This window comes from Globicephala melas, chromosome 20 (genome assembly GCF_963455315.2).
Source record: "Globicephala melas chromosome 20, mGloMel1.2, whole genome shotgun sequence".
In the NCBI taxonomy this organism is placed as follows: Eukaryota; Metazoa; Chordata; class Mammalia; order Artiodactyla; family Delphinidae; genus Globicephala; species Globicephala melas.
This window is the reverse complement of record NC_083333.1, coordinates 35,424,232-35,446,289: the sequence shown is the minus strand read 5'-3', so window position 1 is coordinate 35,446,289 and position 22,058 is coordinate 35,424,232. Positions and strand designations below refer to the sequence as shown.

Here is a 22,058-nt window from a genome sequence, read left to right as displayed (position 1 = left end):
TCCTGCAGTCTTGGCAAGGCCGATGGGCCCCATCCTTAGCTGGGGCCTGAGTTCTTTAGGTTGCTCTGGCCCTCACCCCTCTGTGCTGTATCCCTCACAAGCAGGCTGAGAGCTAGTTGCTATTTCCCCCTTCACATGCAGCACTTATTACTTATGTATATACCTACCTGGCACCTGTTGGCGCTGAATTTGCAACCCTCAATTTAGAGTCTCTCTTCCACGTCCCTTGCCCCAATTCAGATCCCAAACGTTCTGGTTCTGTTTGTCCCAAAGCCATTTTTGCATTGTTCCCATTTCCCAAGGGTGGTTGGGCTGAACGTGTATTCACCTTAAAATTTCTGCACAAAGGTAGTTCTATGATTTCCTCACATGTTGGAGGCGTTTTCTGGACTTCCGTACTTAATAGCCTGTCTTGCTTTTATTTCTTCCCACCCTTGGGGGCTAGGTTTGGTCTTGTGGTTCTGGTGGGGGAGAGAGAAACGCCTCCAAGTACTTTGGGGGTGGGGTGAGGGGAGTGGTCCTGACCTATGAGTCCCCAGCAAACTGGGACTACGGACCTGGGGAATGGACTGGGTGTGTCACAGAGAGAAGGGGATGTGTCTGCTTCTTTCTAGCCCAGGAAGACCTGGGTCAATTATCGTTCAGCATCTGGGTTCCCATAGGGCCCAGAGGATCCCTGCAGTTTGTCTTCCCAACCCTCCCCTTGCTGTACTGCCCCGCTCCACCCCATAACAGAATGACACCTACTCAGACAATGTGATGCAACCTCGTTTTATTAGGAAAGGACGGTGGGCACTGGAGTGGCACTTTCCAGGGTCCGGGGAGGCACTGGGGAGGGGTAACAGAGATGCCCGGCAACTAGAAGGCACAGCTGCTCTCCACGAAGCGGCGACACTTCATGACCCGCAGGTACGTCTCAGCTTTGTGCAGGTCCTTCTTGAAGCAGGAGAGCAGCCCGTAGTTCTTGAGCAGCGCGTCATCACTGCGCATGTTTGTGTCAAATTTGTCGTAGGTCTGCTTGAGGATCTGCCCAGCCCGGGGGCTGCCATCTTCCAGCTCCTGCAAAAGGGAGGGAGAGACAGACAGGGAGCCCTTGGGAGCGGCTGCCTCCTGTCCCCTCCATTTGCCACCCTCCCCTCCAGGCTTGGAGAAGGGTGTGGAGGGAGGACTCACAAGGGGAAACGGGGAAAAGATTTCTCCTGGGTCAAGGCTGGACTGCCACAGAGAGAGCAGGCACCTCTCTCCCCCAGCCCACGGGAGCCCCCCATCCCTCGGCTAAGCCAGGAGAGGGCGGGCGTGGGCCCAGCCTGGGGGACCCACTACGCCATCCCCACCCGCATCAGGGCCTGGATGCCCTCCTCCAGGTCCTTCAGCTTCTCATAGACGCGGTCCGAGGTGCCAAACACCAGGCTGTTGGTGAAGACCCTGCTGAGGAACTGCACGGGCCCGAGCCACGACTGGATGAGCAGCAGCGAGAAGCGGAGCAGCTCCACGTCCTGCGGGCAGATGGGTGGGTGGGTGGTGGGCGGTGGGCGCCGCGAGGTCGGTGGCGGTGGCGGGGGAGGGGGGCAGCCGCGGGCCTCCCTCCGCCATCCGTCACCTTCCGCCACCAGTCACCACCCTGCACCTCCTCGGGGAAAAGACAGCCCAAGGCCCGATGCTGAGAGATGGGGCAGCCTTCTTAGGATGAGGGAGGCCCCTGCTCCTCGGTCCGCGGTGGCCACTCACCGATCTCTGCTGCGCCTCGTCCTTGCCTGTGGGGGCTGGGATGGTCTCCGAGAAGCAGAAGGCAGCCTGGGTGTTCTGGATGGAGTATCTCTGTCCCTCCGGGATGTACGCGCGCTCCTGGGAGAAGGAACACACGCCCGGGTCTAGGCTGCTGTGCGGTTCTCCTCACTGCTTTATTAGGAACCCCCCTCCGTTTATGACAGCATCTTCACTCGGATAAAATACCTCTGAACTCCTTAGTTTCCTCCCACTACGTGGAGGGGGCACGGATTCAGGCCTTCCTGCCACCCGCCACTAGTACGCGTCCCTGGGGAGCTTACAAACTCTTTGTAGGTGTCAGCCGCCAGTTGGTGCAGGTGCTGGGCCCGGAGCACAGCGTTGGCAAACAGGCTGGACAAAGGCATGGCTGGGAAGGCGCCCACCTCCTGAGTCCAGGGCAGGCAGAGCAGGGCGAAAGCCAGGAGCATGGAGGTCCGAGGGCCTAGAGAGAGACAAGGAGGGCCGGAGAGGGAGGGGTCCAGAGAGCAAGAGGCCTGGTTCCCCTGCCAGCCCTCCACCGCCCCTTCCCCCCGGGGAATGAGAACATTTCAAACCTGGTCACGTGTCTGGGGGTAGATATCTGTGCTCACATCCAGAAGCCCCAAAGTCCGAGGTTAGTGCCCCCGTCCCTCTGCAGGGCCCTCCCATCACCCTTCAGTACACACCGAGCCCGAGGGGATTTTAGGGGTGCTTACCTGCAGCCATTACAGCTGGTGAGCTGTCCACAGGACCCTGAGCTGTCTGGGGAGCTGGGTCCTGGGGTCCTGGAATTGGTCCCTTGTGGGCCGTTTTTATACCCTGGCCTCTTCTCTCTCTCCCTCTGCCCCCACCTATTTTCTCTATACATTTATGCACGGGCCACCGGCGGGCCTGGGCTAATGGATAATTTAGAACCCCCACCCACTCATCCTGTTACCGCTCCTCCTCTGGCGTCATGTCCCCCAGGCTTGTCATCTTCCCCTCTCCACTGTCACCTGTCCCGAGGGCTGTACGCACAGAGTCTCAGCTTGAGAGACCACCCAATCCGTCCTCTTTTTAAGGGGGAGGTAGCAGAAGGGAGTAGCCCGAGTCCAGGCACACTGTGGCAGGGTGTCATTGCGGGGTTGTCCCCCAGGGTGAGGAGGGCCCAAGCTGGTCCCCTAAAGGGGGGCTACGTCAGGATGGAGGTACCCTGAGAGCTATGTGGATGCTTCCTCACTCTCTACCTCTTTCCCCCTCCCTGAACAGCTCCCCTCCATCCACCAGAGAGAATGTGTGTTTGGGAGAAGGGGGCCAAGGATAGCAATAGATTCTGGGGTCCCTGGGCACAGATTCCACCTTTGCCCCATCACCATCCTCCTGCCGCCTGATCCAGCCTGAGGTAGCTGGATGCAGGGCTAACCCTGACCGCTAGAGGGCTCCAGCCCCACACATTGCCCTCCCCTTTGCCGGAGCATAGGGGCTCCCCCAGGTGGATAGGGCAAAGGACCAAAACTTGAGGCATTGTCCCTGCTCCTTGGATGTGCCACAGAGATCCCGGGAACAGACACTGCTTACAACTGCTTCTTCCCATAGCCCTGTCACGGTCAGTGAATCTCAAATTTGGAAGAGCCCTTGAGGACTTGAGTCCCACCCCCAGCACTGGAGCTCTGGGCACAGCACCCAGAAAGATGCCCTCTCCAGTCATTGCAGTCTCCTCCCCGTCTTTCTTCTCCTCCTTTTAATATTTGTATAGAGCTTATCAGGTTGTGAAGAGCAAGCCCACGCAACCTCACATTAGACCCTCAGGACCATCTTGTGAAGGAAGTATTATCACCCCATTTTACAGAGGAGGAGACCAAGGCTCAGAGAGGCTTACTCACATGAGCTACCCCAGCCAAGGCAGCAGATCTCCAAATCCTTGCTCTTCCCACGTGGCAGCACCCCAAGCCCTTTCTTCAACGCGGACTGGGTGGGCGCCACTCTGTTTTTTAACTTTTAAATCCCTCTGATCACAAGCGTCCTGCCCCTAATCACAAGAGTCCCTTTGCCTCATTTTGTCCTCCCTTAAGAGTCAGCTTGTTGTCCGTCATTTTCCAGGTGAGACTGGCCCAGAGACATGGGGAGCATGGCGGAGACCACATAGCAGGGCAAGGCCAGGGTCAGGAAGGCTAGGGCTGCAGGCTTGCCACCTCCTGGTGCCCGGAGTTGGGGCTATTTCAGCATCTGGAGGTCACCAGCGTCAAATAGTCCCCCAAGATAAGAGCAGGAAAGAACGTATTGCCCTCCGTTTAAACCTTCCATCCCTTGAGTCTAAGAACATTTAGCACTTGACCCTGTGGGGAAACAAACGAACGAATGAGCAAAACTTTCTAGAGGTGGTTGGTTATAGTGTTGCCAACCAATGCTGAAAAGTCACACCCCCATGGTCCAGAACCTGAGTGCTTGTGCCTTGCCATCTCCCCCTTTAAGACCAGAAGATAGAGCTCTCTTTTCTCTCATCGCTCCTGAACCATCGCCCGACCGTGCCCCTGATTCTTTATCTGCTACGGAGGGCACTGGGACCTGTGGGAATTGTCCCCAGGCATGACCATAGGAGGACTAGAAGGGAGTGTCATTAAAGAAACAGGCTCTGAGGAAGATGGGGCCACAGGAAAGGTGAGGACACCCCTTTCCTCTCCTTCCAGAGCCACCAAAGGGGAGGAGCCGGGCAGGAAGTGGAGGAGGGTCTCTAAGCCCCACACAGCCTCCTGTGTCCTCTGCCACTTCTTCCTTCTAGGTCACCTGGGGGAAGGGACACTGAAGGGGAACCTCTCGTGACAGACTTCTAGCTAATACTGGGGGGACTAGTATGTGAACTGTGGACCACAGGAGAAGCTCAGGCCTCCCCTAGGACTGAGGGTGCAGGAGCCCGACTTGGGGACCACTCGAGAGCCACACAAGGTGGGCACAGGTGAGGTGTGGCTGAGGCTCCCTGCCAGGCAGGTTACTGCCAAGAACAGGTGGGACCAGCCAGAGCAGGGGAGAGTCCCCTCTCACCAACCCACTTCCGGTTGGCCCACAGGATTCTGGGGACCCCCGGGATACACCGTTTTAAAGGTGACCACGGTGGCAGCCATCGGACCCAAAGAGGGAAGAACTGGAGGGTGAGGGGTGGATACTGGTGACCCTTCTCTCTAGTCTAGAAAAGGTCTTTTCCAGGGTCTTTAGTGATGGAGACACATGCATAATTCATTGCTAGTAAAAGATAAACTTTGAATTAGACTTGGGATTTTCCTGCTCTTGCTAGGGAGTCACTCACCCCTTCTTGGGGCACGACCTGGGGCCAAACCCTTGGCTTCTCCAGGTTCAGAGGCTGCTCCACAATGGCCTCTGCACGGTGGCCAGTGAGGACAGGCTGTGATCAGCATCTCCGGGGTCATCCTCGAAGGGTTCGGGATGAATCCTCCATTAGCTTGGAATCCATGAATTTCAGTGTGTTTGGAAGCCCTTCGTATTTTCAGATTTGACCATCTCTGGGGTTCTCCGTATCTATTGTGGAAATTCAAAGATCTACTCTTGATCCGAAAGGGGCCTCTTTCAGGCTTCAGGAGCACTTCTGAAGTTCAAGTCCACGTGGCTGGGGGCCATCTCCTTGTTTAGAGTCATGATTGCCTTAGGGAGAGCCACAGAGGGACTGGGGGCAGCTCTTTCCATTCTCCCCTGGTCGCTTGAGGTCCATGCTTCCCACCTCTAGCTCTGTCCTGCTTTCCTTGAGGCCAGAGGTTGGGATTGCCCCCAGGATATGCTCCACTTTGTCTTTGATTCCAGCATGAGTCTGATGACCGCGTTGATCACAGCTCATTGGGTCAATGTTTTTAGAGACTATTATGTGGGGATTCCCAAGGGCTTCTCCAGGGGGAGGTGGAAAAGGAGACCAACATTTCTGAGTGCCTGCCATGTGCCAGGCACTGTATTGAGTGATGCGGAGAGGGGGAGGTGCATGCATACAAGGACATTCAGGCTCGAAGAGATAAGTAGTTTGCCAGGTGTCTCTCAGCTCCTAAAAGACGGCAGCCCAAGGGCCCAGTCTTCCCGCCACAACGAGCTCTTTAGAAGCTTCATCTAGGAGAGACAGTGGCGCCGCTGGGCGCGGAAGCACTATCCTCAGTGCAAAGCTAGCAGGGCCGGATCAAGTCCCCACTCAGAAGATGTTCAATGAAGCTTGGGGGAAATTGAATGCAAGGAGCTTCAGCCCAGAGTGAGGTCCACAGACACCAAGAAAAGAGGCAGTAAAAAAACAACTCGATGGAGCCCGATTTAATGAACCAAGCCACATCATCCTTCACATTTGTGTTGCACATTTCAGTGTACATCACGTTTTCACTTCCTTTATCTCATCGGACCCTTGAGTTTGCCAGAGGGCTCAAGCATGGAGGAAGGGCCTTGGAGGGCTCTGGGGTGGGGGGGCAGGATGGGGGCAGGCACTCCTGTGGGTTGATGGGGATGTTGTTTACAGTAGGTGAGGATCTCTGAACACTCTAGAAGAGCAAAACAATCTACATCATGGGACCTACTAAGCAATTTCCACTTGGGGGCTTATTCCCCAGGGAGACAAGCCCATTGAAAAAGAAATATAATAATACCGGGGTGTGTCCAGCAGCTGTGGGAAGTCTGAGGTGCTTTCCTGATTGGTGCTGTCAGCTGGAAATAACTTCTGCCTCCTACCTTATTCTGTGGTTGTTTGTGAACATCTTATTCCCCTTAAGGGAATGTAAGCCCTTGGAGGCTGGGTTCACGCCTTTCGTCTCTTCACTCGTTCACGCATTCTCTTTTTCCTGCATTAACTGATTCAGTAAGCAGTTGTTGTACCTTCCATGTGCCAGGTATCGTACCAGTTCATTATACGTACATGAACAAAGGGCACAATCTTTTCTCTGCTGGAGTTTACAGTCTACAGGAGAGACAACAGCAAACAAATAAATACAGAACGATAGAATGTATACAGAAATTTCACATTGTGAAAACCACCATGAGAGAAATAGCTAAGATACAGAGGTGAGAGCATAGCTCTGGGGAGTGGGGGGACCTGGCAGCTGGCACCATCCCAGGCCTAGCAGCTCACCAAGCATCTGCTAAGTGGGTTGAATGGATGCAAGGACAGTGCCAAGGAAAGAACTCAAATATTCCCCGCCCCCCGGCCAGAAATGGCAAGACAGGCCATGACTTGTCTTGATGTTCTCCTCATAGTAGAATGAATTTAACCTAACAAGCACAGAAAAAATGAACATACGGGATCTTGCCATGCACAGCAGTACGTACCTGAACACATTTAAATGCAAAAAGGAGACAGGGCAGCACGCACATGCTGAGGGTGAGCACACACAGGTGTTCACACGGACCCACAGCCTGCAGAACCCGAGCCCCAAACAGGACCTCACGAGGCATCTGGCCCGCCCACTCCTGCCATGTGAGAAAGTGCTCTTAGGGCCGAGAGAACGATGTCTTTTTTTTTTTTTAATTAATTTGATCTGTGCATTAGGATCTGTCTACATGTGTTTAAACAAACTACACTCTGAACTCAGGGTTTCAGTTTTGTTAATTTTTGTTTTCTGTGGAGTCACCTAAGTTTCCAGGTAAAGGCTTTGGGGTGGGAGATGGCCGCTGAGGTGTCCCCAAGTGGCAGGTTTGTTGGTTTTGGGTTTTGTGTGTTCCTGAGTCAATAGCAGTTCCCGAGGGCACCGTAACTAGGCGCAGCCTGGAGAGCAGATACAAATCCAGAAACTTCACAGATGTGGGCTCTGAATCCAGCTGCTGAGGTTGCCTGCAGAGAGCAGAGCATGCGCGGACCAGAGTCCCTGGTCCCCCGGCTGGATGGCCTTTGAGGCCCTTTGCAGAAGAGCCGGCTGCCCACCTGCTGGGGGTCCAGTGACACCCAAACAGCAGCAGCTTTCCGAGTTTTGTTTTGTTTTTCTCTAATCTCCAATTCTGCTGGAAAAACACCCAAACCCTTGGGTCAGAGCACCCCCGGCCTAGCAACACCTGCAGCCAGGGGGCCGGAAGTCAAGCTAGAACGGAGGAGGAACCAGCCTGTGCTTACCCCAGGCCCCGGGGGACAGGGCTGGATTCCCCCAGTGGGCAGCAGGGCATGGGCCCACCGAGGGCCCTCGGGGCTGCATTCTAAAGGAAGAGGGGCCCAGAGCTGGACTCCTGGAAGGATGGCCCAGTGACTCAATATCCTGGCCTATCAGGAAGGAGTGGGGCCTTCAGGGCTTTGCGACTTGTGAACAAGGGCGATGGCAGAGCTGCCCCAGGATTCTCTCCCTATGGCTCTCCTCCTGCTCTGGCTCAGGGTCCTTTGAGGGAGGCAGCTGTGATGTAGTAGAAAGAATGCTGAGTTTGGAGTCAGAAGATCTGTGTGTGGCTTTTGGCCAATTATGGTAATCATCGCCCTGGGCCTCGATTTCCACATTTTTAAAGTTGGGATGCAGCTGTCCCGCTTCCAGGGTCACGGTGGGACAAGCTCATGTAAAGGAATATGGAGGTGTTCAAGAAAATCTTACTGGCAGTTAAGAGATTCTCAATATATAAATATTTGGGGGACCCAGCAAAAGAGTCTGACTCACGTTCTGTAACTTGGTTGTGGTGGTGGTTATACAAAGCTGTAAATCTAAAATTCATGAAAAGAAAACGAAGTCAATTTTACTGTAGGGTAATTTTCTAAAAACCAGCATCTGGTTCAGCTCCTTTGGATAAGATTTATGATTCCCGTTTTGTAGATAAAGCAAGCGAGATCTGAGACGTTCATCGCCCCCCACCAGCATCACCCAGCTTTGTTTCCGCTGCTTGTCAGTTTTGGGGGCCAGGGACCCATAAGTTGGACATGGGGACACCCGTAGTGTAAGCCTCTAAGACAGAAGAACGGACCAGGGAGTGCTTCTACATCGTAACCATGAAGGCAGTGCCCTTGCGGGGTGGGTGTCGGGTGGTCGAGGCAGGCCTCCCTGCTCAGATGATTCTCTGCCAACAGTACTTCAAAGCATTAGAGAAACTCAGTTATTCAAAGATATTAAGTTGTCTTTCAAAAAAGCCAAGGCCTCCCCAGATTCAGGGCAGCCCCAAGCAGGGGGAAGACCCTGCTGTGGGGGGGGAGAAGTGAAGGCTCTGTCCCACCCCCAGCCGGCTGCCCAGGGTCCCTGGTGGAGGTTGAGGCCAGAATTAGCGCCACTATGCAAAGCAGCAGGCGAGGAAGGGCTGCAGCTCAGTGGAGACAGATGCCAAAACAAGCCAGTTTCCTCTGGCAGCCCGGACACCAGGGAGGGAGGAGGCCCGCCCCGGCTTGGCCCTGCCTGGCTCTGAGTGGGCACCGCTGAGCGACGCAGAGATGGACCTGAAACCCCAGGCTTGGGGGCCTTGGCCACCTGCCCCACCTGGAATGCCAGGGGGAGCTGCTCTCACTGGTCCCCCCATGCTGGCCTTGGTTCTCCAGTTAAACTGGCAGCTCCCTGAGGGCAGGGATTTTTCCCATCTGAATCCAGAGCATGCATGGCAAAGAGGTGTTCTGGGGTCCCCCCAAGGTCAACAGGAAGTGGAGCTCAGCCTGGCTCTGCACACAGAGGTTAATTTCACTTCAGCTCCCAGCCCTGAGCTGCTCTCTGTCGCTCCCGCAGCTGGCAGGTTGGGGACCATTTTGCCTCTGATTTTGTGCTGGGAAAGCCTGAAGGGGTTACCTAAGGATGCCCAGATTTCACCACCACAGAGCCTCCCACTTTAGGAATCTCTCTTGCATAGCTCTGGGTCAAATTTAAAAAAATATCCAGGCTTGGTAGGGGACAAGGGGGTGTGTGATGGAGTCAGGGGAAACCCTGCCCTCAGGGAGCTTCTAATTTAACGAGAACAAGGCCGGTATGGGCAGCACAAGGTAGTAGCTACGCCAGAGCTGGAGAGGCCAGGGTCCAAACAGGGATTAGGCAGGGACTGGGCACTCTGGGAGGGCTTCCTGTAGGTGGAGGGCCTTAAAGGACAAGAGGATTGGGGTGGGTGGGGGAGGGCAAACTCTTCTAGGGCTAAGACCTCTGCCCTACAGAGCAGGACTCAAGTGCTGCTTGTCGGCTGAAGGGAAGGCAGGGAGAGGGTATCCCCGCCGAGAAGAAGGGCCAGTCCATTCAGCCCTTCTCCACTGCTCAGGGCCCCACTAGGGTCAGAGAGCAGGGGAAGAACGGGAGACATGGCCACAGGTCCCAACTGGGCCGTCAGAGAGAAGCAGTGAGTGAGCCCTGGAGAGGGCTCTGAGCCCCATGGCAGCCGTCCCTCCTCACACCCCATGGGTCCATGGGTGCCCAAAGATTTGCGCCCAAACAGGTACTCTCATCCACCCCATAACCACAGATGTCACAAGCCTGTGTGTCATTTCTCAAGACACATTGTTTATTCCGTGGGAGAAAGGGCTCAAGGCCAGCAGCCCCCTGGCGTGGGGGAGGGCAGGAGAGAGCAGGAGAGGATGGGAGAGGGATGAAGCTCTCGGTGGCCCAGCTGCAGCCACATGCGGGTGGGCCAGGGCCCTTCCCAGGCTCTACAGGAAACCGGGCCGTTCTGAGTCCATTTGCAGGTTCCAGGCAAGTCTCTGCCTTCCCTGTCCTGAATAGGGGATGGATCCCCGCATAGCACCCCCAGAAGGCTGGGTCCAGTCTAGCCCCAGAGAACTCCCTGCTCCAAATCACTGCCCTGTGGCCCTTCCGCTCCAGTCCCTTTGGCAAGAGATGGGGACCAAGGGCTGGAGGGGCAGGCGGACCTGGTGGGCCAGCTTTGGAGGCGGACAGGGGGTTCAGGGTAAAGGGGATGGGCTGGGAGCCGGGCGGCTCTGAAGCAGTCAGTGAGGGCCCAGCGGGCTACGCCCAGGGGCTTGGGGAGGGCCGGCCTCTCACTCCTGGCCTGGGTGTTCACCCACCGACCACTTCACCTCTCCTGTCCGCAGCGTCACTATATCCTCGTAAGTGGCTGTCTGGTCAATGTCCAGGCCCTGGGGACACGGAGTGGAGCTCAGGCCTTGGCCACTCGCTGAGCGCACACAGATGGGGCCTCTGAGCGCCCCCCCTGCCCCCCACGGCCCCGGGAGCTGCGGGGTCCACCCCACTCCTTACCTCATAGGTGTGATCTTCCTCCATCCCGGCCTTGCTGTCATCCTGGCGGGTGAGGGACGGAGAGCAGAGTGTTAGCTTCCCCCACCCCATCCACTGCTGGGCCAGGCTGGGGAGGGCCGGGGAGATTGGCCCGGGGTGAAGGGTCAGGGGCTAGGGGTCAGGGGTCAGGGGTCAGGGGTGAGGCGCACTCTGCGAGAACAGCTGATGAATAAAGGAGTGATTGAATCGGTCAATCGATGGGCAGGCTCTGGGGCTGGGGAGATGGAGACCCTGCCCGTGTCCGGCCTGCCCCGTGGCTGCTTCCCCGGCCCCCAGGGTCACCTTGTCCAGCAGCAGGAAGATGGGCACGATGATGAAGAGGATGATGAGCAGGGTCTGGATCATGATGATGCCATCTTTCAGCGTGTTCCGCCGCTTCAGCTGCGCCAAGGTGCTGAACCCTGGGGGGAGGCGGGGCGGGGGCGGTGAGGCCTGCGCCCCTCAGGACCTGCTTCTCAGCGGCTCTCCCAGGTGCTCGAGGGCCACAGTCACCGCCACACTGCGGCCCCCCTACTGGTCCGGGCTGGGGTGGGGTGGGTGTGGACGGCTCCACGAGCACACCCGCTCTCCTCCCCGGCTGGGGGGCGGGCCCCGCACGCACCCATGACCCGAAGCTCGGTGCCACAGCCGCGCTCTGTCCTTGGGGGCATCTGCGAGCACTCCACCTCGCAGAAGTAGATGCCGTTGTCCGGGAACTGGACGTCCTGGATGACGAGCGTGGCCTCGCTGCTGTTGTGGGTCTGGAGGATGCGGCCCTTTTCGGGGAGGAGTAGCTTGGCCTCCGAGTCCGCCTCCTGCTTCCGGAGCCAGCTCACGCTGCCGGAGTCCTCCAGGCGGCACTTGATTTCCACCATGGAGCCCCGTTTCTTGGCCACGAAACGTGGGTGCTGCCAGATCTGGGAACACGAGCCTCCTGTGGGCGCCAAGGCTGGGATTAAAATCCCGCTCCTTCCTCTTGACCGTCGGCCCGAACTCAGGCCCTCGGCCGTGGGCCCCCGTCCTGGGCAGCACTGACCCCCGGCTCAGCCCCCTTGTCTGTCCTTGCTTCTCGGGATGTGGGTCAGACATGAGGCAGAGGTGTGGGAGAGCCAGAGCCACGTGAGAAGCCACAGGCCAAGCCGCCGGACCCCGCCCCTTCCTGATGGCCTACCCTTCCCGCCTGATTTTCCTTTAGAAGGGCCTGGAACCTTCTGATTCCTTTCCATGTCCATTACAGTAGCCCGATGCCAGCCTCACCCCATGAGGCCAGAAGGCCCATAGCACAGCCTCCAGCCTGGCCTGGTGCTCTCACCTCTCCCTGCCCTGGGCTACCCACACCAGCCCGAAATCCTCAGGGGCACCCCGCAAATCCTTAGCCTGGCAGTCAAGGCCTCCCACATCAATCCCCTGGCCGTCTCTCCTCCATCACCTCCCTCCCCGCTTCCGTGCGGACCTGCTCCTCTTTTTATTCCTAAGCCTTCTTTCTTCAGTTTGCCATGATGTCCCCGCCCACCTGCTCCAAGAAGCCTCCCTCCTGCCTGGTTCCCAGTCAGTGGTCCCCTAGGAACCCCTGCGACCTGTCGGGGTCCCTGAGGTTACGGTCTCCTGCCGGGGCTAAGCCCAACTCCCCAGCCAGGGAGAATGGGCCTGAGTCCTCAGTGGGGTTCCAACTGGCCCCCACTCCAGCCCTGGGCTTGGCGCTGCCCCAGATCGCTGGGACTGGAGCACTGATGTTTAATGAGGATGACAGCGGAGGAGGGGGGACTGGAGGTACTTCAGAGCCAGGTCTTACAGAGGGAGGCCGACCCTAAGGAGGCCTGGGGATGGGAGTCCTGGGTGGGGAGACCCAGGGGGCACAAGGGCACAAGGGCAACCATGAGACAGCACACAGGACAGTGACCGGCTTTGGACACAGACATACTTGTCCCCAGAATGGGCGGGGGAAGTTGCTGACCTTTGGGATTCCGGTAAAGCGCCTCTGTTTTGGCCTCCAGCACCGTCTCACCTGCTGGGTGGGAGGAAGTGGGCGGGCCAGTCACTGGGACTTGGTTGTCCCACCCCTGCGTTCCCAGACCCACTTCCTCCCCGCCCAGGACATCAGCATCAAGATCCCTCAGCTCTCCCCCAGCCCTGCTCTGGAGAGACTAGAGCGGGGTGGGGTCACCAGAAGATCCGACTCCCAGCCCCCCTTCTGCCCTTGACCTTGAGCTGTGTGTGGATGAGACGGGAGGGAAGTTACAGCTGGAGGGCTCCACCACCTTCCAGACCAGGGCACCACTTCTGGAACATGCCTGTCCCAGGTCTGCTTGGGGGCAGCTCTCCACTGCCCGCCCCCCACGCAGTGCCCTCCACGGCCTGGGGGTGAACCACACTCTTCTTTCTCTCTCCTGGGCCTAGCTCTTCTGCGGTCAGAGCCACCAACCCCTCAGGCCCAGCTCAGCCTGACACCCTCCGGGCGGGAGAGGGGCTGGGGCCGCGGAGCCCTGAGCCATCAGCATGGCTGATACCCACAGACCCGGTCCCCAGGGCTGTCAGAGGGAGACAGGAGGCAGAAAAGTGTGAGAGACAGAAGGAGGAGGACAAGAGAGCAGGAGACAGAACCAGTGGAAACAGCGGATCCAGCAGGCCTCTCGGCTCGGGCCGTACCTGAAAGGAGCAGCAGCAGAGGCACCAACCAGCTGCTGAGCCCGGGACACAGCGCCGGCCCCGCCATGCTCACCCCTCCGTCTCCTGCCCCAAGCCCGTGACAGCGGAGGCTCCTGGGGGGAAAACGTGTAACTGCCCAGGCTGCAGCCTGTCTCCTCCCCGCCTCTTCCCCACCAGGCCCCTTCCTGCCATGCAAATTGGGACCCAGGGGAGGCACCAGCTCTCCGGGGACCCTGGGGGAGGGCAGGCTCTTTTGTCAGCTGTGCTGCTAAGGCTCAAGGGTCACCCCAGCTCGGGCACTACAGCGGGGTCCGCGGTGGACGCCCCGGGTGGCGGCGGCCTCTGCGTCCCCACCCCATCCCCGTGCCCTGGGGCCCCCTAGCCTCCCACCTCACACTTAGCTGAATACACATGGGTCCTGTGGATGAATGCGAGCGCGGCCTCTCCACCCTGGACCAGCCTACACCCTGTGGGAAGAGGGGCACGCAGGAAGGCTGAGGCAGGGGTGCTGGCGGGCAGCTATGGGCCCAGAGCACAGCCTCTTGGCTGGAGTGCAGGTGGCCATGTTGGGGGTTGATGGAGATTTGACCCTGGGGAGGAAAGGAACCACAGCGGTTCTTGAGCAAAAACAGGCCAAGAGTAGCAGCCGCTTGGGAGATCTAGTCCAGGACCTGGCGAGAGGGCCTCTCCCTCACTTGGTGGGAGAGTTTTCTGGGAGCTGCCAGAGAAGGTGGACTTAGGTGTTGACAGCTTAGAGAAAACCCACCACTCAGCAATCAGGGAACTCACAGGGCACTGAAGTGTTATCCACAGCTCCAGGGGTCTCGGGCAGAGGACAGGAGGCTAGTATGGGGGAGTCTTCAGGTTCTGAAACAAAAAGGATCTCTGGCTTTGTCTCGCCAGTCAGCAGAGTGGTGGATGGAATCATAAGTCTAGGAGCTTGTCTAAGTTCAACTTTGTGCCCCTGCCCCTGGATCAGACACAACCCTCATCCCTTGGGGGCTCGGGGTGGGGGAGGTGCCCTTGTGCAGTGCACAACCTGCACAGCTGCACATGGCAGGCTTGCATCCCTCAGCCCCACAGCTGAGCCCACTCTTGAATTTTATGTTTTATGGAAGCTTCTTTACTCTCTCTTGGCCCCTCACTCTCTGTCTTCTTCCAACTGCCAGGAGGGGAAGGAAGATGCAAATCCTGTGTCCTCTGCCTACATATTTTCCTTACCACCTGCCAGTTTTCAAGCAGCCTGTGCTGCTGGCAGGTCTGTTTGGGTTCAGGGAGACATGGACCCACCTCCTAGGCCAGGGTTGGTGGTGAGGAAGACAGAGGTCTGGGTGCTGCCCCCTCAGTCCTGAGCATAAGCCTCACCTGGGATGGTGGGGTCCACACCCCCACCCCCACCCCCGAGGAGTACGGGCCAGGACTGGAGCTGTGGAAAGCGGGGACAGGAGGGTTAAGTTTCCCTCCAAGGAACAGCTCGTTCCTGGCAGTCCCAGATGTTCTTGTTGTTTCCAGATGTTCCAAATGAAAAAAAAAAAACAAACACATTTCTCTGAAAAGGTGTCAGATGTTCAGTTCACAGAACAAACAGCCCAGGAATATAAACATCACCTGAGGTCAGCTTGGGGACCATGGGCCCCTGGTGGGGGAGGTTGGAGACTCCCCCAGAGGGATGGGGGAAAATCCAGGGGTCTCTTCCTTTAGCAAAGTACCCCCTGGTGATGGAAGCCTTGGTTAGCTTTGGGGCTAGCGTCCCCCAAAGTTGGGGGGAAGATGGAGAAGGCTTGGGATACACACGTGTGTGTGTGTGTGTGTGCGTGCATGTAGCTGCTGAGACGGGTGTGCTCCCGGGCTGTGTGGTGTGGGGCTGCTCAGGAGCTGGGCCTGCGGCCCAGGGTGACTCTAGGGGGCACGGAGGTTGGGGGCGCAGTAGGTGTCCTCCAAGCACATGCACATCTGCGTCTCCCGTGGGCAGGGATGCAGATGTGTCCTTTGGACTTCATTCCCATTCATGCCAGGAGTGGGTGGGGGCAATGGGGGCCCCACCGCCTGCAGGGTTATTTGTCACAGTTGGGGCCATGCTGTTCCCTCCCCAGGGACAACAGTACTGAGCTCTGTTCGGGGCTTGTGACGCCTTTTTCTTTCCTGGAACAGGAGGCCTCGTAAGCCCACTCCTGCCTCTGCCCCCGGCTGCCCTGGGCTGTGCACCCCGACATCAGGCAGCCCTCACCCCACCTTTCCAGGAAGGCAGCATCAAAATAAGAGATGGGGGTGTAGGGAGAAGGGACATGGAGCTTGGGGGTTTGGGGAACAAGAGGACAGGGACCCCCAGTAACCCTGGGGGGGTGGTGGGAGAGGACAGAACCTCAGTTTGGAAAGAAAGGCTCTGACCTCTGCCCCTCCCCCCAGCCCTCGCCTACTGACGCTACTTGTTTTGTTGTTACCAGGGGAGACCTGCAGGCGCAGAAGGATTGGGGTGTGAATCCTGACCCTGCAGGAGACCGGGAAGCCGCCTCAAGTCACCTGGGGCTTCTCAATGCAGGGTGGTCCTGCCCCACAAATGCTCCAGGGCCATTGCCAAGGTCAAATGACCAACGGACACCTCTGGCATTCATGGGCCAGGGGGCAGGGAAGACCCTGCCGTGGGAGGGGCAGCCTCCCACACAGCAGAATTTCCTTGTCTCACATGTCAACGGCACCCCTGTTAAGCAACACCCATGCTTAACCTTTCAGAGACCAAGTTTCCTCATTTGGGTAAAACAGAAATAATTGTAATAATACCTTCTTCATAGGGCGGTCGTGAGCCTTGAAGGGACTCAGGTTCACCCTCAGGCAGGTGGCGCGTAGGACTGATAACTGGGGGAGGGTCTTGATTCTGAAATAGGAACTTTGGTTTCTACGTTTCTTACCCAGGATTTTGTCTTTTTTCTTTTACCATTCAAGGCTCAGGGGAAGGGTGGCTCAGGGCACCCTCAAGCTCTCCTGTCCTTGGGGCCAGAGAGGGACCCGGGCGAGGTTTGGAGAACTTTCATGTGAGAAGGAGCCCCTCCCCCACCTCTGGGAGGGAGGTCAGCACCCTGGTGGGGGGCTCAGGGAGCCCTGCGGGGATGTCAGACCCCTCCCCTGCAGGCAAAGACAACCACACTGTGGGAAGGGGCTCAAGGACATGGCTGAGGGATGTCGGGGTGGCCTGGGGGTTCCCCTCCCCAGCCCCCAAGGGTGCCATGTAACCTCAGGACCCAGGAAAAGGGGATACAGAAATCCTGAAAGGGACTAATACTCACTAGTTCGGAGGAATACAGCCTTGGCTGTCAGAAAACAAAATTAAATCTAAAATTATATTTCACCCACTGGGATTGTGGCCGGAGCTCACTACATAACATTACTCTTCGTCGTAGGTCCATGGGACCCTGGGTTTTCTGGGGTCAGGGGTCAGAGGCAGCATCCTGGGGGAATTGTACCTCTGGGGAGAGGGAGGGGCCACACCGTGTACCCATAGGCACCTTAGGGCCTCTGAGGGGCAGAGAAGTTATGGGGGCTTCTGGAGAGGAGGGGCTGGGGACACGGGTCCCAACACCCGCTTCCTGGGTGCTGTCGTGGGCAGGGAGACGCAGTGTGGTGCTGCCTGTTAGGGGAGTGAAGGGAGTGGGGCACGACTCGACCTCATCTGGCCTCTGGGACTCCAGCTGTGAGGCTGGAGTCCCAGTCTCCTTCTGGAGGGGGCAGGAGACGGCCAGACGGAGCCAGAGGAGGGAGCTGGGGCTTCCCCAATCCCTGGCAGCTCCCCAAGTCTTCCCCACTTGGCTCAATCCCCACCAGCCCTTCTTGCTGCCCTCAGCTCCCGTCCATGTCCGCACGCAGAAGCACAGAAGGAGAGAGCCCACATGTCAGAGGCACCGGGGAGGTTTATTATAAGAACTGTACAAAGGGGCCTGTCTACTGGCCTGGCTTGGGCCTGTTCCCACCCGGACAAGGTGCAATGGGTGTGGGTCTGCAGGGGAGGAGCCTGCAGGCAGGGGGAGGCCTGGACCCCGCTCAGCCACACTGGCTCTGCAATCGGCACACGGTCCCGTGGAGAGTTCAGTCCAGCAGGGGCCGAGGCTCTTGGGGCCTCACTAGTCAGAGCCCCAACGAGGAGGGAAAGGCAGTGGTCGGAGTGCTGGTCAGAGAGGAGGCTGACCCCTACAGGATGAACTTCTGAAGAAAGAGCCAGAACTGCTGCAGGAAGAGATGGAAGGAGTGGGGGCCTCATTCCAGAGAGGACCCAGGCGGGGCCGGAGAGCAGGGCTGGGCGGTGGGTGTGAGGAAGAGAAGTGGAGGAGGGCAGAAGAGTAGATTCACGGGGCTGAGAGAGAGGGATGCCCAGGCAGGGTGGTGAGGGGGCCGGCGAGCGCGGCAGACGGAAGGGAAGGCCTCGGCCTCCGGGCGAGCACAGACGTAAACACACACGCACACACGGACACACGCACACGCGTGTACGCACACGCACGCACACACGCACACTCACACACACACACACAGAGGTTGTTTTGGAGGTTTTGCTGCTTCCTGAGTTTTAATCAAACTGTTCACGAGAAACAAGAAAAAGAAGAGGAACTAAGGGCAACGGGGGACTTGATGTGCAAACCTTACCACCTGTGTTCACACTCACATACACACAGCACAGGGACACTCACACAGACAGGCCTACAGAGAAGACACACACACACACACACACACACACACCAGCCAGACACTGCGGGGCACACTGACACACATGTACACAAATATACCCATACACACGTGCATATGCAGGCTCTGAGGGACACGGTGGTTCACACACACACACACACACACACACACAGCTATACACAGAGGTATAACGCTGGCACACAGGCACACACACACCGATGAGTAAATCCAGTGACCCCTAAGCCTGCGTCTCACCCCCTCCTCCGAGCTCAGCCTCTGCCTGTTCTCGGCAGGGCAGCCGGCGGAGGACCGGCAGCGCCATGCCCAGGCCAGCGGCACCAGCAGAAGTGCCGCCTGGCTCTCCGGGTGGCAGGAAGTTGCAAGGTTGGGTCTGAGCCAGGTAAGCAGTGCCTGCCCCAGTGTGGAAATCTCGAACGTGGGCTCAGCTAGAACATTCTTAGGATCACTTTGAGGCGGGGAAAAGGATGAGGTGTGGTGGAGGATGGGGAGGAAACCTCTGGGGTTGGGGCGGCTGCCAGGAGCCCCAGTGGTGCTGATGCAGGAGGGAGGGAAGGAGGGAGGGAAGGGAACCTTCTTCCTGAGCACCAGGGTCCCCGACACCACCCAAGATCTGGGTGCTCCGGCCAAGAAAGCCCCCAGTGCAGCGATATGCTGGTGGGATCCAACCTGTGCTACCCATCCGTGCTTTCTAGAAAAAGACGATTCCCAAATGGAATCCTCCCTTCTGCTCTTCTCCCAGGGGCCAGCCAGGGAGCCAGGGTCCTGGGCAATGGACAAATCTGGAAAGGGTGTCAGGGGTCACACCGGCCCAATGAGTCAGGATCCAGTGGCCCATCAGGTTTGTGGAGCCATTCCTGGACCAGTGATGCTTTCCTTTTCCAGAGAATTCCTAAGCTGGCAGGGTGACACTGCACCCAGAGTCAGGGGAGGGCTGGCGGGCCCTGGGGTCAGGCGTCTGCTCTCACTGAAGTTAAGACTTCCTTGTCCTGGAGGGAGCTGGGGGGGCCTGAGCCACTTCCTGGGGAGAGGTCAGTGGCCCTTAAGACTCTGGTGGCAGGAGGGCGGCCAATCCTTCCATCACAGGCCGGCTCCTCCCCAAGTGGGGAGCAGAGATTCTGATGTTCCAACCTCCCCCGGGGCCATGAGGAGGGCAGCAGGGCCCCGGAGGAGGTGAGAGCAACTTGAAGGTGAAATCACGGAGGCAGCAGCCTCGGGCTCAGAGTGGAGACTTCAGGTACAATTCCCGTTTGCCACGGCCTGGGTGACAGCCCAGCACGGCCAAATCCTGTCCCGGACAGGGAGCTGGATCAGTCCCAGACGCAAAGCCCTAGCTCCCTCAGGGGCAGGAGCCACGGGGGAGCTTTGGGGCTGTGCCACCTCACCGCCACCTGCTAGACAAGAGACTCTTTGACCCCTGGGCGCACCGTCTGCCCCGGGGGTGGGGCGGGAGGGAGGGCTGTGTCTGTGGGTCTGATGGACAGGAGCCCCAGGGCAGGTCTGGGGTCCCATGTCGAGCCCCTCCACTCCCCCTTGCTCTGCAAACCGCTGTTCCCGTTCTCAGGGCCATACATCTTGTTCATGGTGTCAGCAATCAGCCCCTCCTTCTCGGGTGCTGCGTCCCCGCTGCTGTCCTGACTGTGGCGGTACATGTAGGAAGCCTGCTTCACGGAGCGCTGCAGCAGGTGCCGGCGGTAGGCCCTCTGGATCTTGACGGCGCACACTTCCTCGTGCTTCCTCTTGAGGGTGGTTGTGATGGGCTCGTAGGAGACCTTGGATGGGTTGGCAGCCATGAACTTCTCCTCCATGGTCTCCTTGAGGGCATCCATCTCCCCAGAGTCTCCCAGGACCTCTTTGGTCAGGGCAAAGAGGATGTCCAGGCAGTGGATCTTGTCCCCTGGCACCATGGGCAGGTCCAGTGTGATGAGCTTGATCTTGTTGGGCTTGGCGAGCCTCAGCGGCTCCTGCAGGGTATCCACGAAGTCGGAGAGGCGGCTGTAGTCGATGAACTGCGTGGCGTCAGGGTCAAACTTCTCCCACGTCTCGTAGAACATCTCGAAGTCATCCTCCCCGAGAGGCTCACTGCTCTCCTCCGTGGCCACGTTGAAGTTCTCCAGGATGATGGCGATGTACATGTTGACCACGATGAGGAAGGAGATGATGATGTAGCTGCAGAAGAAGCAGATGCCGATGGAGGGGTTGCCGCAGTCGCCCCTGACGCTGGTGCCCGGGTTCTCCAGCGCGGGGTCACAGTCGGGGGGCCCGCTGTTGAGGATGGGGTTGAGAAGCCCGTCCCAGCCGGCTGACGTGGTGATCTCAAAGAGGCAGATGATACTGTTGCCGAAGGTCTCAAAGTTAAACATGTCGTCGATGCCCGACTCCTTCTTGACGTAAGCGAAGTTGGACATGCCGAAGATGGAGTAGATGAACATGACCAGGAAGAGGAGAAGGCCGATGTTGAAGAGGGCGGGCAGTGACATCATGAGAGCAAAGAGCAGCGTCCTGATGCCCTTGGCCCCTCGGATCAGCCGTAGGACGCGCCCAATCCGCGCCAGGCGGATGACACGGAACAGCGTGGGTGACACGAAGTATTTCTGGATCAGGTCAGAGAGTGCGAGGCCTGCAGGGAGGAAGCGGTAAGGACTGCTGCCCTCAGGGTGGGCGGCTGGGTCAGGGAGCAGGGGGCATGCGCGGCTCAGGGGGGCCCAGCCCGCTGGGCTCTTCCCCAGAAAGGAGCAGTAGAAGCTCACCGCTCAGAGCGCAGCCCGAATGGCCTGACCCGTTAGGCTCTCCCAGGGGTCTTGGGGTCTGGGCTCCATCTTTGCCCTGACACAGCTGCATGGAGGTGGGACGTGTCAAAGCGAATGGTGGTAGGCCTATCGCTAAGGCTGTTTGCAGATGCCATGGATGAGAGGGCGGGGGAGGACAGCTCTGGGTGTGTGACTTCAGGCATGTCACCTAATTGGTTTGTGACTCAGTTTCCTCGCCTGTAAAATGGAGGTGACAACAGTACCAGCCTCAGGACATTAGCTCAGTGAGCTAATGCCTGTGAAGTGCATAGCACAGTGTCAGGCAAATAGTATATGATTGATAAATGATAGCTAGTTACTATCACAATGACACACAGCTCTCCTGTGTGTAGGGATACTGGAACCATGTTCTTATGCTTTTCTCGAAGCACACGGGCACCTGAGTGTGCGTCCACTGGACAAGTAAATGTTTCTCAGGTGTAGTCATGCATGTGAAGGTGACAGGTTGCCTGGGAGCCCACTGTATGTGCTCTTGCGCATTAAGTGTAGACACCAGGTGCACACGCGTGTGCGTATGTGTGAGTGTGAGCACGGCAGATGCGTGAGCAGGTCTGTGTGTGGACATGAGGATGGGAGCGCCGGGCCTCCCTGAATGACTCAGCCCAGCCCGGCCCTGCTCACCCACAATGGACAGGATGACGACCACAAAGTCGAAGATGTTCCAGCCGATGGTGAAATAGTATTGGCGCAGGGCCAACATCTTGAGCACGCACTCGCCCGTGAAGATGATGATGAAGACCATGTTGACGTTGTAGAGGATGTCCACTTTGAGCTGGCTCTGGTCATCCGTCTCCACCATCATGGTGACCATGTTGAGGCAGATGAGGATCATAATCGTGATGTCGAACGCCTGCTGCGTCACCAGGTCGTACACCATGCCCTGGATCTTGTTCTGCAGCAGGGATGCGAGTGCGGGGATGCACACCGAGGGGTGTGGGGGGCAGTGGTCAGGGCAGGACGTGGACCGGCAGAAGATGCAGGAGGACACGACAGCATGACAGGGAGAGAGACAGAGAGAGAGGAGGTGTCAGGTCTTGTGGCAGAGTCGGCCAGG

At 58.0% G+C, this 22,058-nt stretch overlaps 3 protein-coding genes across 6 annotated transcripts in view; all 3 read right to left on the bottom strand.

Annotated features, from left to right (window-relative positions):
• Nucleotides 1–858: 858 nt before the first annotated feature.
• On the bottom strand, nucleotides 859–2,213 carry LOC115845417 (somatotropin). The gene is made up of 4 exons (XM_060291229.2): nucleotides 2,049–2,213; nucleotides 1,729–1,845; nucleotides 1,335–1,496; nucleotides 859–1,059 (listed from the first exon to the last, which is right to left on the bottom strand). The coding sequence occupies exons 1-4, from the start codon at nucleotides 2,193–2,195 to the stop codon at nucleotides 859–861; spliced, it is 627 nt and encodes a 208-aa protein (XP_060147212.2). The 5' UTR covers nucleotides 2,196–2,213.
• Nucleotides 2,214–10,617: 8,404 nt separating this feature from the next.
• CD79B (CD79b molecule) lies at nucleotides 10,618–13,575 on the bottom strand. 4 transcript variants are annotated; one of them, XM_030843325.2, is made up of 6 exons: nucleotides 13,509–13,575; nucleotides 12,817–12,870; nucleotides 11,485–11,796; nucleotides 11,166–11,284; nucleotides 10,845–10,886; nucleotides 10,618–10,723 (listed from the first exon to the last, which is right to left on the bottom strand). In XM_030843325.2, the coding sequence occupies exons 1-6, from the start codon at nucleotides 13,573–13,575 to the stop codon at nucleotides 10,625–10,627; spliced, it is 693 nt and encodes a 230-aa protein (XP_030699185.1). In that variant the 3' UTR covers nucleotides 10,618–10,624. The 4 variants fall into 4 exon arrangements, with proteins under 4 accessions (XP_030699185.1, XP_030699186.1, XP_060147040.1 ...); XM_030843326.2 differs by having other exon boundaries at nucleotides 12,817–12,867; XM_060291057.1 differs by lacking the exon at nucleotides 11,485–11,796.
• Nucleotides 13,576–17,455: 3,880 nt separating this feature from the next.
• The window catches only part of SCN4A (sodium voltage-gated channel alpha subunit 4), a 40,024-nt gene continuing 35,421 nt past the window's right edge, over nucleotides 17,456–22,058 (bottom strand). Inside the window, exons 24-25 of the mRNA XM_030843265.2 lie at nucleotides 21,626–21,896; nucleotides 17,456–20,814 (exon numbers count right to left, since the gene is read on the bottom strand). Of these exons, the coding sequence (XP_030699125.2) occupies nucleotides 19,589–20,814; nucleotides 21,626–21,896 (1,497 nt within the window). The 3' untranslated portion in view covers nucleotides 17,456–19,588. The remainder of the gene's footprint in view (nucleotides 20,815–21,625; nucleotides 21,897–22,058) is intronic.

What these genes read in the sequence shown, in the direction of transcription:
- LOC115845417 (XM_060291229.2), bottom strand. Translation starts at nt 2,195, where the DNA reads ATGCTCCTGGCTTTCGCCCTGCTCTGCCTGCCCTGGACTCAGGAGGTG. An exon ending in CTGACACCTACAAAGAGTTT is followed by an intron (nt 1,846 to 2,048) that starts GTAAGCTCCCCA and finishes TCCTTCTCCCAG; the next exon opens with GAGCGCGCGTACATCCCGGA. An exon ending in GCATCCAGGCCCTGATGCGG is followed by an intron (nt 1,060 to 1,334) that starts GTGGGGATGGCG and finishes TCCCTTTTGCAG; the next exon opens with GAGCTGGAAGATGGCAGCCC.
- CD79B (XM_030843325.2), bottom strand. Translation starts at nt 13,575, where the DNA reads ATGGCGGGGCCGGCGCTGTGTCCCGGGCTCAGCAGCTGGTTGGTGCCT. An exon ending in GCTTTACCGGAATCCCAAAG is followed by an intron (nt 11,797 to 12,816) that starts GTCAGCAACTTC and finishes TGGCGCCCACAG; the next exon opens with GAGGCTCGTGTTCCCAGATC. An exon ending in CACCGAGCTTCGGGTCATGG is followed by an intron (nt 11,285 to 11,484) that starts GTGCGTGCGGGG and finishes GCCTCCCCCCAG; the next exon opens with GGTTCAGCACCTTGGCGCAG.